This window comes from Pezoporus occidentalis, unplaced genomic scaffold (assembly GCF_034315485.1).
Source record: "Pezoporus occidentalis ecotype Australia unplaced genomic scaffold, CSIRO_AGI_Poc_V1 ctg82, whole genome shotgun sequence".
NCBI classification, from domain to species: Eukaryota; Metazoa; Chordata; class Aves; order Psittaciformes; family Psittacidae; genus Pezoporus; species Pezoporus occidentalis.
Window position 1 is genome coordinate 1,267,974 of NW_026916181.1, and position 16,618 is coordinate 1,284,591.

Below are 16,618 nucleotides of genomic sequence, written 5' to 3' on the forward strand. Positions count from 1 at the left end.
TCTGTCCCAGAACTGATGACCTGGTGCAAAAGAGGGAGATACTCCCAATGAGAAATAGCTTAATCCATCCCTGTGGCTGAAGCAGGCATTCTCTCTGGCTTTGTCAGTGCTCATACTAAGAAAGCTAAAGGACATACATTTAAAAGCCATTTAAAATTAGTCTGACCCTTTCCCTCTAAATATCAGAGAAAGACCCAGTCTCACGTGGGTGTACTTAAAGCAGCAACCTCGGTGAAAGTCAAACAAATGTGTCATGGTTTTGGTACTGCACAATCTTCTGTAGTCTCTGTTTGGAGAATGTGTAGGGAGCAGATTGTGTCTGGGGTGATGCAAGAATTAAAACAGTAAGTGGGTGTAGGTGGGGTGGAAGACTGGAAGGGAGGTAATTTGACCATCGCATTGACCGTTCCAGTCTCATTTTGCATCGTTACCTTGTGTAGTCATTCCTGCAACCCCACAAACAAAACAGATAGATAGGATCCTTTTAGGCCAGTGCTTGTCTCGTTTGTTTTCATAGCACTTGATACAATGAATTTCTGGACTGTGGTGTCATTATGCTGTCTGAGGATGTGCCATGTTGGAACTTCAGCTGGCTTCATCACATGCTGCACTACAATTACAAAAGGGCCACGTGCAAGGTCCTAAATGGATGACCCAGCAACTCTACAAAATCTTTTTGAGATTAGAGATTAGAGAACTCAGAAGCTGATTCTCTCCACTCATGCCAGGGCATGAAAACATTGCGGTATTAAATCCTTACAGTGCAAACCAAAGTCCCAGAGGTGCCTGGAGAACTTCTGTGTCTCTCTCCCCTGAGAAAGTGTTTTGGTGTTAGCCATTTTGAAGTTGCTTCTTGATACCTTATATTGCAGCTGTGAGTGTTGCTGGTGATGTCCCTTGTATAACGCTTGCTTTGAATTGCAGGGGGACACTGAAGTGGCGCGATGGACGCAACCATGTTGGAGATTTCAAAGAGGGCTTGGAGCATGGGTAAGCTTGGAAAACCAGGGAGTTTCTTGCTTTCAAAATAGGCTGAGAAATGGCTGCTCCCAGGGGTACAGGGACACTGGTGTCTTGTAGGAGGACTCTATTTACTGTTACAGACCAATTCATCTGACCTATTCTAGACACCTGACTTAACCTAAGGTGAGAACATTGACAGTGACCACAGTAAAAGAATTGTGGGAAGATGACCAATTCAGATGCAGATATTTTCGTTCAGCTGGATGAACCTGACCCCTGATCCCTAAATCTAGTTGAATTTATTCATATGAAATGCTTCGAAAAATCTATTTTTAGATATCTAAAAATAGCTCTTTTAAATGAAGAATATTTGGGACAAAGAAAATGTACCATGAAATACCAATATTATTTTTCTAATTTTTTAAAAAGAAAGACTTTTAGATTTCTCATTTTTACATGAGTTCAGAATAGGTTAGGCTTTTAAAGGGAAAAATCCAAATACTTTGTGTCAGGATTAAGAAAACATTTTGTTTGGACCAAAGCAATTGCTTTTGTAGTCTAACTCAGCACCTAAAATGGGGAAGGGGTAGAGAGGGGAAAAAACCAACAACAGTGAACGTGGCTCTATAGAAGAAACGATAAGAGACTGTGATTGCAGCTTACAAGGAGATGAGCTTGTCCGTGGACAGAGTTCATCAACACCTAGAAATAGTGTCAGGGGTAGAGCTGATCCTAACCATGTAAATCAGCCTGGGAATCTGGAAAGTCCTTAGCTTTTAATCTTCATCCAGTACAACAGATCTGACTTTTGTTATGCTAACCTCTGCCATATGCATCTTGTAGGTTTGGAATATGTCTTGTCCCACGCCGATCTGAAGACCGGTATGACTGTTATAAGTGTCACTGGTACAAGGGAAAGATGAGAGGCTATGGAATCTGTGAGTAAGTAAAACCCAAAGACAGAATCTGGGCAAAAAGGGGACTCCATGTATTTTAAGGGTGAAATGTTCCCACCTCACTGTGGAAGGCTCAGTCACAGTGTAAAACCCAGGGTAATTCAGATGGCAGAAGCTTTTGCTTTGGAGATGGGCAGAGTATGGCTTCTTCACAAGCCTTGAGTCTCCTGGACATCAGAATAGTAAGAGCTTTTCTGCAAGCTGTGACTGTTGTAACTACCTGATGTAGCATCCTCTGTGCGCTTTACGTGAGGATATAATTTTGTATTCATGCTTGAGATTGCAGAGCAGGGAGAGCATGGTGTGCCATCAGCCCTGAACAGTGCATAGCTCACTCTGTGTCCCCTGGCCATGCTGCCTGAATTAAACCTTGTGTAGACTAGGTTCCTTAATGATGAATGGGGTTGTTGGTCTGGGAGTTACAACTTACACTGAGCTACTGAAGGGGTTTGGTTCCTTCAGCTGGCTCACTCAAATTCTGAGCTTAAACCCAGAGCTTAACTTCACAAATAGAGTCTGAGATTTTCTTATTTGCTCATCAAAATGCTTCTGGAAACATTGTACACCTGTGTTTCAAAGTGCTGCTGGGAATTTGAATGGAGCCTGGTATCCACTGTGGGCACATGGTGCTGTCCCAGTCTTACCCACCACCTACCTTCCATTTAGAAAGCTAGAAATGGCAGTGGAGGCCTGCCCAGGTTGTAGGTATAAACTGATTTCATTTGCAGCCTAGGGGATAAGTGGATAGGACCAGCTTGATTCGTTTATCTAGCAGTGAGCACAACAGTATCCCCATCTTTGCTTAGGTCACATGTGGCTTGTGGCCAAATGGGTTGGCCAGTGTGAAGACTGGACTACTTGCTGTTACTGCATGTTTTTACCCCTGCTTTCATTGCACCAAGTGTGACAGAGGAAAGCACACAGCCCAGCTTTCCAGCTGCTGACTGTGGGATAGGCCATGTTTCTTCCTGCAAGCTGCATGTTCTGCTCCTTATTTATAAATCAAACTCAGAAATGCAGAAATCCGTGGGGAACTTGGAGCCATCTGAGCAGCGTTGTGCCCGTATATCTGGTGTCAAGTGTAAGAGCATGTTCATAATTACACAACAGCTCTGCTTAGCATGTTTTTGCTGTTGCAGCAGTGAAGATCTGCTGGCCAACATGGGCAGGGCTCAGAGAAGCTCTTCTCAGCAGGATGATCCCAAGAAAAGGGGTGGTTGGCAAGCAAAGAAAGGGGAAGGCAAATCTGGCTTCCTGCTTGATTGTAGAATCAAGGGATTCCTGCTTCCAGGGGTGGGGCATCCACAACTTCTTTTGGCAACCTGTTCCAATGTCTCACCACCCTCACAGTGAAGAGCTTCCTCTTCATATCTCATTTAAATCCCTCCTATTTCAGCTTAAAGCTATTCCTCCTTGTCCTATCACCTACATGCCTTTCTTGATCTGATCTGCTCCAACCCTGGATTAACCAGTGGTCACCGTGACTTGGCTGGTGAGAGGCCAAGGACTGAGTAGCCTCTCCCAGATAACTGGAAGCCTAAGTGTTTTGTCCTTGGATAATATTACTGTGGAGTGATTAGCTTGGGTGGTGCATATTTCTAATAGTAAACAACTACCAGCTCCAGAGCTGTCAGTCAGATATTTAGAATATTTAGCCAGCAGATGAGTCTAATCTACTCACTTTCCTGGCTTCCTACTCCAATAGTAGCTACCAAACAGTCACTGTCTTAACTTCTGTCTATCTGTCTCCATGCAGGTATGGGAATGATATGGTCTACAAAGGTTACTTCAAAGACAATGTGCGTCAAGGGTTTGGGATACTGGAAAACTGCTCAGCTGAGCATCCATTTAAGTACACAGGACAGTGGGAAAATGACAAGAAGAATGGATATGGAGTCTGGGAAGACAAAGATAGGTAAAGGTGGTATGGATCAGAGCAGGCTTTAGGGGCCTGACAGATTTTTCCCCTCTATTGGCAGGGCTAAAACCTCATGTTTTGATGAGGAGACTTGGGGATGAAGGGGCGGTGTGTTCAACCTTTGCTATAAGGCTTCAGCTCCTGGGAAAGTATTATATGAATTGAGTTTGTGCAGTACATCTGGCACTTGTGCTGCATGGAGCATTATATCAGGCAAAACTAGCACCAGTAAGTTAAACATCAAATTGACTTAAGATCTAAGAAAACAGGGGAAAAAATATTTCGTTTTCCATTGCATTCCAGAGGAGAGAGATACATAGGGACATGGCTCGATGATCACAAACATGGTCAAGGCATTGTAGTAACCCAGTCGGGTGTCTGCTATCAGAGGACATTTCATGCTGATAAAATGGTGGTGAGTACATACTTTCAGTAGACTCTCTAAATTAGTGGAATGTGGAATTCCCCATCAAGGGCAAGATAAAGGTTTCACATCATAATTAATCTTTGAGGAAAATGCAAAGCAGGAAAATGCAAAGCAAGAAAATGTAAGCAGTGATGTTTTACCATGAAAATGTTTTTGAAGAACAAGACCTAGATTAAATCTTGTTTCTTATCACTTTCCTGAGGCGCAGGTAGGAGCTAGATGTGGGACTGCTGCTTCTCCTTGCTCAACCTAAGACCCCTTATAGGTCTGGCTTTTAAACTGACCATCAGGTCAGAATTGCAGACCAGAACTCCTATATGAACTGCTGCACAGTTATATATGATAATACATCTGTCTTGGAGATCATTAAGTCTTTACCTTTCCAGCGTGAGCTTACCTATAACAAGTTGGCTGTCCAGTTCATTGAAAGTTTAGATGTTGGTAGGGAAAGCAGAAGGGATTGGCATCACTAGAGTTGGCTTGGAAGTAAAAATATTTCTTCTAATGAAAAATACACGCTTAAAAAAACAAACAACCCCTTCCCCACTCACCAAATTAGGACAAAATGTTTAGCATGGAAACTTTGTCGGAAGGACTTCCCATAAAACCTCCATCTGTGGGGAACCAAAATAAAGCTGTCTTTTGGTTTGCCAGCTGCCAAAGACTCCTTTAACTTCACAAGGCTTCCGGGTGGGGAGCAATCACTTCAATTTTCCTAGTGGAAAATTGGTATGGCCAAAAAGCTTCCCTTGGAAACCTTTTATTTTTGCCAGAAAGGGTGCTTTCCATCAAGAAAATCATTCCAACGGAAAATGTGTTACAGCTCTAAAAGTGACCACATTTTCTGGCTGGTATTGGTACATGTAAACCTTCGGGCCCAAACCGTGGACTAAGCCCCAACGAGAAGAATCTTTCCTCACTCATATAAATTGTCCTGTGTCTATTCTGCATCTTGGTGCTCCTTCCCTGAAACGTGTGCTACTGTAGGCAGCCATGGGAGTTTGGGAGGTAATAGAACAAGTCATTTAATGCTTAGAAGGAGCTCATTAAAGTCCTGTTGACTGCACAGCAAGGGACAAAGCTAATTCTACATAGCAGCTGCCTTCCTCTTTTCTCTTAATCATTTTGCAACGAATGATACAAATGGCTACAACCACCTAAAAGTCATAAGATCGGAAGGACCATGACTTTGACCCATATGACAACTCCTGATGACAGGAGCCTGCCTTTTGTTCCTTCTTCTACAGAAATGAATGCAATAGTACTGTTGTTAAAAACCTCCTGACTATTCTGGAACTTCTCTGTGCAGTAATTCCTAATGGGTTATATCTACAGCACCTCCCATGATTTTGTCTTGAGCATTGCGATGTATGTTGGGCTTCCAAAAAGGTTCTCAGAGTCTACAGCCCATAAACAGTCCAAGCCAGTGGCTCTTTCTAGCTGAATGTAAGCAGATAGGAAATTAGTGTCATTAATTCACTGCTTCTGCTTTGAAATGAAGGGCTCTGGGATTCTGCTCTTGGAGGATGACTACGTCTACGAAGGGAACTTCACAGAAGATCTAACGTTTGTTGGAAAGGTGAGCATGCCCTTCATCTCAGCCTTTCTATACAGTAGCATGCTTTCCAGAGGGCTGAGGGATTAATCTTCGAAGTTCACACTGTCCTACACTTCCCCCCAGGGAAAAAAAAAAATTCCTTTTTTTTCTGCCCCCCCCATTAGTCTCATTCACCGAAGGAAGGCTGAAGGCTGCAGCTGAGAGACTTCCAGTAGCTGCAGGCTTTGCGCATTGTTTTGTTTTTTACAGTTGTTTACATTGGGGGTTTTGGTTGTTTTGCTGTTGTTTTTTTTTGGGGGGGGGTGTTTTCTTTTTTGGTGGGGTATTTTTGGCTGTGCTTTGCAGCTGTAGTTGTGACGCTTTTGTATTCTTAAAACAAATATTTTAGCCTTTGTAGTGATTGGGAACACAGAAAATGTTGCATAAACCAAATGGAGTTGCAGTACCAGCGCTAGAATGATGTAACTGAGATGTTAACATAGCTGAGGGACCTTGGAAGCTTAATTTTGCAATCTGGACACTGCATTGACATGTTCAGTGTTTTGTGGTTGATCTTTAACAGAAATATCTGGTCAAAGTGTTCATAAAGTGCCCTGCTCCAGGAAAAACCAGCCCTCCAGCTTGTTACAGAAATCAGTGATGAGTCTGACAGGAAGCGTGTGGTTATACCAGAACTGAGCGGATGTCAAAACAGACACTTAGTAATGACTGCAAATGAGCCCTGTCATTTACTGACTTGTCATGGGAGGAAAAGGTGTCATCATCTTCTTCAGCCAGAAGACTTGGGGTGGATTTTGCGGAGACTGATTATATTGCTTAGATACTTCCTCCAAGATGAATGTTTAGTTTTAGTGGTTAGTCTAGAAAAATCTGTTCTTTATCTAAAGATGGAGTGCCTCCTGCTATTAGCAATGAGGATTTTAGGCTTGAGTTCAAAGCCAGACTAGTTACGATATTGTTTGGATTTGGATTTGCTATAATTAACCTCTAAACCTCTAACTTTGAGTCAAGCTACTGCATGTCTTCTGTATTTGCCTCAGGGAATTTCAGGTTTGTCTTATAGCAGCAAACACTTTCAAAGTGTTTATGGTGAATATCATATGAAGCCCCTACCTGTGAGGCCAAACACGCTTGTGACTTTAACAAGCAGAGGAAAAACGGAAGAAATAAAAGTTTTCGTGTGTTCACTCTAAGTTAGAAATAGCTATTGTCAAATTTAAGCCAGAAAACTTTATAACTCAAAGAAGATATTGGCTGTTTGTAAACCATAACCCAAATATTTTACTTTGTGACTGTGGTGGTCTTTCCCCTTCAGAATCCTACATATGTCATTCAATAGTGAGGACCTGTTTTCTCCAGTGACAGCCATCTTAATGACACTATTGCTTTGGATGTTAAATTCTGCACCTCTGTCCTGGAAGTTGTTCTGAGTCATCATTTCAGGAGCTGGCTCTGTAGAAAAGAGAATCTGTGATCTCAGTTCAGCTTGTTTCCTCTCTCTAATGAGATGTTGGCAGAATAACCTTTTTTCTCTATTGCAGGGAAAGCTGTCATTTGCCAATGGCTTCATTTTGGAGGGAACCTTTACTAACAAATTGGGCCAAGGCCTTCAGACACACGGCATCCTGAACACGTCAAATGAGCAGCTGGATGACCGGATAACCAAAGCGTGAGCAACAAGAGCTTACTTCTTGGGTCATGGCTTGTGTTTTGACTCTACCTAGAAAAGTACTGGATCAGTCCCTACACGGATCAAGGCAGTCCTTGCTGAAAAAAGGACATGGATCCGTTGTAGCAAGGCCAGAGGAAGGCCATGAAGATGCTCTGAGGGCTGGAGCACTTCTGCTATGGAGACAGGCTGAGAGAGCTCTGCCTGTTCAGCCTAGAGAAAAGAAGGCTCCAGGGAGACCATAGAGCAGACTTTGAGTACCTAAAAGGGTCATATAAGAAAGATGGTGTCATGGTTTAATCAGGATAGACATTTTAGTAGGGCCTGTAGTGATAGGACAAGGAAGAATTACTTCAAACTGACAGAGGGGAGATTTGGATTAGGTATTAGAAAGAAGCTCTTCGGTGTGAGGGTGGTGAGGCCCTGGCACAGGTTGCCCAGAGAAGCCATGGCTCCCCCGTCCCTGGCAGTGTTCAAGGCCAGGTTGGATGGGGCTTCGAGCAACCTGGTCTAGTGGAAGGTGTCCCTGCCCTTGGCAGGGGGGTTGGAACTGGATGAGTTCCCTTTGAATGGAAACCTTTCTATGATGATGATCTAAAAACTAGTTTATATGCAGCTAAAGAAGGAGAGAGCACAGTTTGTTATTTAATGTTAATGCCACATGGGAAGCAGAAAACAAACGCTCTACTCCCATCCTGCCACCATCCACCCAGAGATACTCCCATCCTCAGACTGGATAGAGTTTTGGAGGCTTAACATTTTCAGTGATTGGTACATGTGTGTGCATGCACACATTTGCCCAGGTTGGGTTGCCCAAGGAAGTTGTGAATGCTCCATCCCTGGCAGTGTTCAAGTCCAGGTTGGACAGAGCCTTGGGTAACATGGTTTAGTGTGAGGTGTCCCTGCCCTTGGCAGGGGCATAGGAACTAGATGATCTTAAGGTCCTTTCCAACCCTAACTATTCTATGATTCTGTGTATACAGACAAATGGGTCTGAAGCTATACAGAAAAAAGCTGGGCTGCTAAAATGCATCACTTGCTCCTTTCCTGTCCTTCTGTGCAACTACATGGATATTATTACCACCTGATATTGTAGAGGTGGGAAAAATAAAATAAAAAAAAAAAGATGTGAAGCACAGCACAGGAAGCTCTGAAGAGCTTGAATTGGGTAGTGCTCTACTTAGAGGAAGGCTGTGGTGCAAGGATCAGAGCTTCATGGGGCAATGATGCTGCTTTGGCAGGCAACAGTGCAAATGCAGGGCAGGAGTAACTGATCTGAAGCCATCTGGCCACATCTTCTGATACAGACTCTTATCCTCAGGACTGAACCCTGCAAAGGGATGCTCTGGTTGCCAGGCTATAGGGCTTGGGTTTAGTTAGTTTAACCAAAATGAGGGAGTTGCAGTGGGAAAGGCAGGTGCTGTCCTCTGAGGTTAATTCCTCTCATAAAACCCAGTTCAGTTTCTTCATTGTTTCCTGTGCTTTTCAGGCAGCAACAGCTACTGGTTGTGGTCGCTCAGCTGTTTTATTGCTGTAAGTCTTCAGGCTTTCAGCTGAGATTATAGTCTATATTTAGAATGATCCATAAGTGGAGCAGAAAGCCTGTGATCAATTCAATTCACCTGCAAAGATTCAGAATACTGATGTTCCACATTCCACCAGGATTTTTCCTTCACCCAAAGTACCTTGTTGTTAGGACAATAGACTTGAGTTGCTTTTTGTCGAATTTTTTTTTTTTTCTTCAGTTAGGCACTGCCATCTTCACAGCTTCAATAATTACTGTGTTAAAACTGGATTCTGGAGAACCTTCCATATTTGAAGGCGAAGTCTGAAATAATTGAGGAGGGAGGCAGAAAAGCCTAATGCCACATTGTATTTTGCAGTCAGCTGGGCCTCGAAGAATTCCCTGTGGAGAAGAGGTGGAAGGGAATCTATGACCAGTTCCTGGAGTTCATCCACTCTGGCTGCAAAGAAGAAACAGAGGAGTCTTTCATGGGGTTCCACATACAAACAAGCAAGGAGCTGCGGAAGTCTCAGGAGTACCTCTTTTGCCAAAGGTATGAGTATTGCATGCCTTTATTGCAATAGAAGAGCCCATTTGTATAGAGAGGATGGTGGTTTACATTAGGGTCTGCCATGTGTTAAAGTCACGAACCCAAGTGTTATCCATTTGTTCCTGCCTATGAGACAGGAGGATGAATTTTATGCCTGAATTTAAGGTTGTGCTATTGAGATGCATTCTTATACACGAAAATTTGGACGGGATTAATTTGATTAAATGCATGCATCTGCATGTGACTCAGTCATCACTGGCTCCTCTTGTATTTGAGGGAAACCTAGCTGACATCATAAGCTGATCCAGAGTAAACCCATCTCTCCTTAACAAAATACCTAAAATAGATCTGACAAGCATGTGCAGGATGCAACTCAGGCTGGTTGTGAGATGAAATTGAATTTAGAGAATCACAGGTGTCATAAGCCAGTCGAGCAATTCCACTGAAAAAGATAGAGAAAAGATTAATTTCTAATAGTCTTATTGCCCCCTTGGAATCCACCCACAATACCAATTTGGATTTATCCCAGTGCTTCATTGTGTGTTTTTTCCTTCCTCAACTCTCATCTTTTCAGGGGGACTGAGGACGTATCCTGGAAGACAGAAGATATTCTTGAAGAGGTTGTCCAGCACCAGGGGCTGGAGTCACTACCGAGTTATTTGGAGAAGGTAAAGTTTTAAGCCATAGTGATCCATGTCTGTCCACTAGACCGCGGACATGGGTCGTAGCAATTTTCTGTTGCTTTCTGTTAGCACATGTAACTTTGCCAGTGATTTCGAGAATCTTCTCTAAATTAAGTGTGAATATTTATGTTTGTGAAGAGGAGGGTTGTTCTTCATGCTTTTTGCACACTCATTTTTTGTACAGCTATGCAGGCCAGGAAGTGATAATTAAGTTTCACTCTTGGTTCTCAAACTGTGCCAGGGAATAACCAGGAGCTTGAAATGATAAATAAACTTCCATGAACTCTCAGTGATTGTTTTTCAGTCAAATAGCCTTTCCCCGAAGCACCCTTTGCTCTGTCTTATCTCACCAGAACAGCAATTCTACTAAGTGTATTTCTGCCAGATAATGGGAAGAGAATGAGCTTGTGCCAACAAAAATAGACTAAAATTATAGTTGATTACTTCTAGGCTTGTTCTTCTTCCCTGACAAGAGAAGATTGAGTGGCCTTTCCATGTTATCCTCTACTAATGGCAAGGGCTGACTTGCAAAATTTAATTTTCCTCTATCATGCAGGCATTGAAGTCTTCCCTACACCCACTGGGAAAGCTGCTGAAGGCCTTGACAATAGCTTTTCAGGCAACGTATTCTGGGATTGGGGCCAACAAACACTTGCTGACTATGGCACAAGAGGAAATCAAGTACTACGCAAAGAAAATATGGGAGTTTTACCAGTAAGTCAAGCACATTGAGTCCTTCCAATGGGTATGAGCATAAAGGGCTTTGCAGTGTAGGCCACTGGGGTAACTTTTTCAGGCGACAGGGTTGCTTTATTTTGCAGCATATTTCTTGGGAAAGTTGCTCCATAATGGTGCTATATAAAGAGTTATTTGCAATAACTGAGGTCATATGGACCTAGAAAACCTTTATTATCCTCATTGCTCAGTACATGACCCAGGGGCTTTAATGTTACAAAATCTCACTGAGTTATAGCAGCTCAATGAGCTGTTGCTCACAAGAAGGCTTAATTTAGATAAGCACAAATATGAGCAAGAAACCACACTAAGTAATGAGGGCAGCAAAGTATATAAGAGCAGACAACAGTGGTGTTCAATGTATCTGAATAAAAAAACAGCATAAGCTTAACATGCCTCAACTCAATGAGAGTTAAGAACATGCAGTGTAAGCACATTGTTGAGGCTTGGCTGGTGTGGGTAGTGACTCTAAAATGAGGTTGCTCGTTGTGTGGTTGTGCTTTTGGGTAATTAAAGATTGGATCAAATGCTTGATTGGTTTCTGTTGCTGTTTGAGCATCATTTGGGAGAAGATACGATAAATGCCACAGTAGGCAGAGGTGAAGAACTCTGCCTCTAGCTGCACTCACGGTGGTATTGCCTTAAAAATAAGAGGTTGGATAAAAGCTCTGTCATTATCAGTGTAGCCTTGTGTGCTTGAGGAAGACTGCCAGCTTCCTCAGGCATGAGGGGTTGTCTGTCCTGGAGCAGTCTGAGAACAGCAGCGCAGCTGATGGGAACAAGTCAGATTTGGTTCAGTTCATCTGAACTATGTTCATGAACAGTACATCAGGTCTGACAACCTGAGTATTGGTTCATGTGAAGGTGCTTCTGAACTCAATGCAGACCTTGGAAGGCTTGATTCATGTCTCAAGACCTTTCACATGCAGGGTGGGGAGGGAGACCTACCTTGCTCTGCTGTGCCCTTGGCTAAGTTTCCTAGGCTAATATTGCTACACCAAGAAAGACAACCTTTCCCTAATCCTCATTTTAAGATGATGAAGTTTTGGCTTGGAAATACCAAGACAAACCCAAGCCACTTTTTCAGAGTATGAACATCCTCCAGTGTTCATAGATGGATTAAAGAATTGGTTGGTATGGCAGGTCCTGAAACCTCATGTCCTACCCTTGAGTAGAAATACAAAGAGATGGTGCTCAAAACACAGGATCTTCAGAATGACCATCCTACTCTTCAGAAGCCATGGAGATTTTTAAATGCTTAGTCATTCCTGGAAGCTTCTGTTGGGAATGAAGAAAGCCCTCAAATAATGAAACAACACTGCAAGGATTACAGAGAACTTTACTAACAGCTCACTTGATGTTGGGACAGCTGAGCTCCTCACTTGTGAATGGCAAATTACACTTTAAAAAATGAGGGAGGGAACTAAACCTCAGTTTACAGAACCTCAGTTCTGCTGCTCTTATAGGGGTTTGCTCCACCTGGCACTGGAACAGAAAGGCCAACTGCCTGCAAAGCATGTGGAAGAGGATATAAGGTATGTATCACTACTGGTTGTTTAATTTTAAGATGCTTGGACAAATGGGGTGTCTTCTAAAATACAGTAAGTGTTGAACTGATTATATTTGTCCATTTGGGTCAGGTTTAGTGTCCACACTTCTCTCTGATTGCAAAGCTTTCAGTAGTTATACTTGAAGCATAAGCACAATTTATTCATGTTCTGCAGCAGAATAGTGGTGAGTTGGAGGTGTGTGTGGTACACAGCCTGGCAAGATTACCCACACCAGCTACTGTGCAGCAGCATGGCCGTGTGTGAGAGAGCAGTCCCAGCACTACCATGTGCTTTGCATTAGTCACAGAAACTTGTTCATGATGGTGACTTCCATATCAGAACTGAGAGAAAAGGCAGGCCTGGAAGTAGGGAGTACAGCATGGGAAATGTGGAAAAGGAGGTAGAAGACAAAATTCCTAGAATAATAAGGTAGGAATAATTGTGGGAGCCCCAGGTTTATGTTTTTTGTGGGTGAGAAGAAGCATCTCTGTCCAGCTGTCCCCATTTTGTTTGGATTTCTCTTTGCTGTAATCTGGAGCCATCCATGTGGGCTGAATGAAACCAGGAGACTGGTGGAATGGTAAGGAGCTAGAAAAAGGCTTTATCTGAATTTATTTGGATTTTGTCCCTTAAGAAATAATAGGTCCTCTACTGAAACAGCTCAGAAAGAACAGCTTGGCATAGGTCTCTAGTGCTCCAGGTTTCTTTGTGATTGAAGAAACAGTGGAGAAATCGTTACCCATCCTATCCTACAGCATAAAATACACTTGCCTCTCCAGCTTGTGGGCACAAGCATGCAGGTGTTGTATAGGTCATTACTGTCCAACTGTGACATTGAACAAAAAGGTGGAAGAAGGCTGGGAGAACAAGAGGAACACCTTGCGGGGTCAGAAGCTGTCTCTTCTGCTGTGTGCCATGGGGCTTTTGGTCATATCAAGGTTAGAGGTCTCACTGTAGGACTCTGCTTTTCTCTGCCACAGTGATCAGAAGGCATGCAGCATGGTCCTGCCACTGATCTTGCCCTGCTTCTACCCTGAGCTTTTCATGCTCTACATGCTCTATCATGAAAGAGAAGATGACCTCTACTGCCAAGGGATTATGGATCTAAGTCTGTTTCCTGACATTAAGCTGCTAGAGTTTCTGGATGTGCAGAAGTAAGTGAAGTTTCTTCATACAGGAATGTAACCCCATGATACCAGCTGGGAAAGTAGCAGCCAGGGAAACCTCTGACAGGACAGGAGGAAAGGACATACAACCTTTTCCTGGGTCCATCATTGGCTGTAGCATGGAAGTTTTTCCTAGGCTGCCAGAGGAAGTCCTGTCTGGAATGCCTGCAATACCGTCAGGAAGAACAGCATTGACTAGTGGAAAGCTGCTACTAGCTATAATAATGTTAATTTTGTGTAACAAAAATTGTATCTTCTAGCTTACCAAACAAATGGCTTCCTCCAGCTCAGGACCAATGAAACTGAGTTTATAAATGTGCCTTAGAAAGGGCTGTAGTCCACCTGATGGCATCTGCCGTAACAATGTAGGGACAGAGTCTCAAGACTCTGAAAGTCTTGAGGGGAAAAGGCTGTGGAGCCAGATGTTTCCTTCATCCATTCTTGCAGCTAGGTCCCTCTTTGGAAGTGATACCTCAGGATCAATGACACCACAGACCCAAGAGGCACATGGGCTTTTCTAACACAGCATCATCTGCAGCTCAAGGACTTTGGCAGGGTAACAGGAGACCTGGAGTCTCAATTTGGCAGTTTAATTCAGTCTAGACTCAGTGAGAGGAATTGATTCTAAAAGTGCCAAAACTCTCAACTGATTATTACAGGAGCACCTGTGAGTAAAATGAACCCTGTACTCAGGTGAATGAGTCCAAGTTATTAATTATTCCTGTAGCAGAGTAGAGACAAGCAAACAGCCTCATGCACCTACAAGAGTGCATGAGTAGCATGCGCTTAGCATGCATTTAGTAGTATCACCTTGAATAAGGAGATAAAAGCAGTCAAAATTGACTAAGGGTGAACATATGGAGATTGGCCTTCTAAATCTTTTCTCTGTTATCTCCTTTCAGACACCTCTGGCCTCTGAAAGATCTCACCCTGACAACCAACCAGGTAGGAAATAATGCTAACAGCTAGCTTTGGTGTGTTAGTGAGCTGGCATCAGGCTACATGCTGGCACTGGCTAATAATGGAGCTTCACCTAAGTAATCACAGGGCAGAAACTGTACTCAGAAATCAGAGCTACATGATGTGTGTTGATTAGTTATGATTTGTAGCTACCGTGTATGATTTTCCATGGATGGGAATGTGAGCTCCGAATAAGATTGCTTTGTAATGCTCTACTTGGTGGTGTTTCAAAGACATCTGTGTTCAGAGTGGCACTTCAGACATCTCGGTATGTTCAGACTAGCATTTACTACAACAGCTTTATTTTGCCCTCTTTTATGGGCAGCAAATGTGTTTATTTTGGGTCCAGTGATGAGGAGCCATGTGGTGGCTTCCCTAAGAGATGCTGTAACAGAGGCACAACTCTTTGTCTCCCTTTCAGAGGAGGTCCCTTATAAAAGACAAGTGTTTCCTGTCTGCCACAGAATGTTTGCAGAAGCTCATGTAAGTCACTGTCCATAACCTCTGACTGATAACCAGGGATTTTCTATTTTCTGAGAAATGCCATACATTTGACATGGCTGTATTCATACTGACAGCACCACAGTGGATCCCCGGGAAAAGCTGGTGATCCTCCAGAAGACATATGAGGAGATTGAGAGCACAGTGTCCCGGGTGGTGGAGAAGGACTACAAGCTTCCCATGGATGACCTGTTGCCTCTACTGATGTATGTTGTATCCCGAGCAAAGTAAGTGTAAGCTTTTCATTTCCCAGTCCTGCTGTTGTGTGATACTTAATTGGAGAAAGAACAGCCATGTTTCCAAGCAAAATAATTTACATTAAAAGCTAGGGTTTGTGTTTTGTACATGCTTTTTCCTGAGCTGTACTGGGGTTTCTGTGTGCTACTGTCTGCCAGGTGTGGTGTGATGGTGTTGGCCATGATATGTGAAGTGGCTAGGGACTTCCTGAGTGTACATCTCTTACCCGAGAGGATAATTCAGGGTTGTCATGGAAAATGCAGTCTTACGTCCATGTCAGATTACAGTAGAAAGTAGGAACATGAAGCCTTTGAAGGCCAATTGTTAATGCCTTCCAGGCATCATCGGTATATCATGCATCTTCTGTTTTCCATGCTCAATGGGGCACTGTGGTCCATTTTGAACACTAGGAAGGTCCTGAACACCGACCATCTAGTAATTAGACTTTCCCTGTGTAGGAATGACTTTGGCAGAAATGTGTCACATTTACAGAAGCTCTGTGCTGCTTTCAGTGTAACTGCAGGGACCCACTTGCATCCAGTAGAATGAAACTGTATATATTTATTTCCTGGTAAATTTGAGTGAAAATCCCTCACTGGCTTCCTGGATATGTTTGGCCTTCAAAAAAGGGTGAAATATTTGAACTTGGGGCCATGAAATCCAGAAGCTCCCCCTGCTGCTGTCATGTTGGATGATACAGTTTTGTTTGCTAGGCAGCTTTCTCAACTGCAGGTGAGACAGGAGGGGAGTAAGAGACTGGAAAAAATGAGAGTTTAAATTCTCTTATGATTATCTTTGCTGAGATCCAGTCATGTCAGATACCTCAAGGACTCAGCCTCCAGTAGGTCAAGGTGATACACAAGGAATCAGAAGTGGACTTACAGATCTGTGCTTTCTTCTCTCCATAATCTGATTTGGAAGTACATGCCCACAGACACTAGATGCCCAGAGATTTGTTCTAGTTGTGACTTTTATTTTTCCTAGAATACAGCATCTGGGAGCTGAAATCCACCTGATTAGAGACTTGATGGACCCTACTAATCAAGGAGGACTGTATGACTTCCTGTTAACTGCCCTGGAGGTAAGGAAATGTTTTCAGCAGTGAAAGTTGCAAACTGCATTAACCTGTGTTGAATAGTAGCAATACTGATGTGCTGTATCCTTAATTTTAGGGGGCTGCTTATATGCCTAGCACAGGAGGTTATTTTACTTCTAGTCTAGAGAATATGCCTATCATTCAT

General features: G+C 43.1%; 1 protein-coding gene across 5 annotated transcripts in view; it reads left to right on the top strand.

The window, feature by feature from the left end:
• The window catches only part of ALS2CL (ALS2 C-terminal like), a 66,381-nt gene that overhangs the window by 48,299 nt on the left and 1,464 nt on the right, over positions 1-16,618 (top strand). For all 5 annotated transcript variants that reach the window (XM_062603909.1, XM_062603906.1, XM_062603908.1 and 2 more), the window contains exons 11-25: positions 925-990; positions 1,807-1,905; positions 3,676-3,834; positions 4,141-4,252; positions 5,766-5,843; positions 7,364-7,491; positions 9,375-9,548; positions 10,120-10,213; positions 10,785-10,942; positions 12,430-12,498; positions 13,494-13,667; positions 14,582-14,624; positions 15,061-15,122; positions 15,218-15,367; positions 16,362-16,458. In XM_062603909.1, coding sequence (XP_062459893.1) covers positions 925-990; positions 1,807-1,905; positions 3,676-3,834; positions 4,141-4,252; positions 5,766-5,843; positions 7,364-7,491; positions 9,375-9,548; positions 10,120-10,213; positions 10,785-10,942; positions 12,430-12,498; positions 13,494-13,667; positions 14,582-14,624; positions 15,061-15,122; positions 15,218-15,367; positions 16,362-16,458 — 1,663 coding nt within the window. The remainder of the gene's footprint in view (positions 1-924; positions 991-1,806; positions 1,906-3,675; positions 3,835-4,140; positions 4,253-5,765; positions 5,844-7,363; positions 7,492-9,374; positions 9,549-10,119; positions 10,214-10,784; positions 10,943-12,429; positions 12,499-13,493; positions 13,668-14,581; positions 14,625-15,060; positions 15,123-15,217; positions 15,368-16,361; positions 16,459-16,618) is intronic.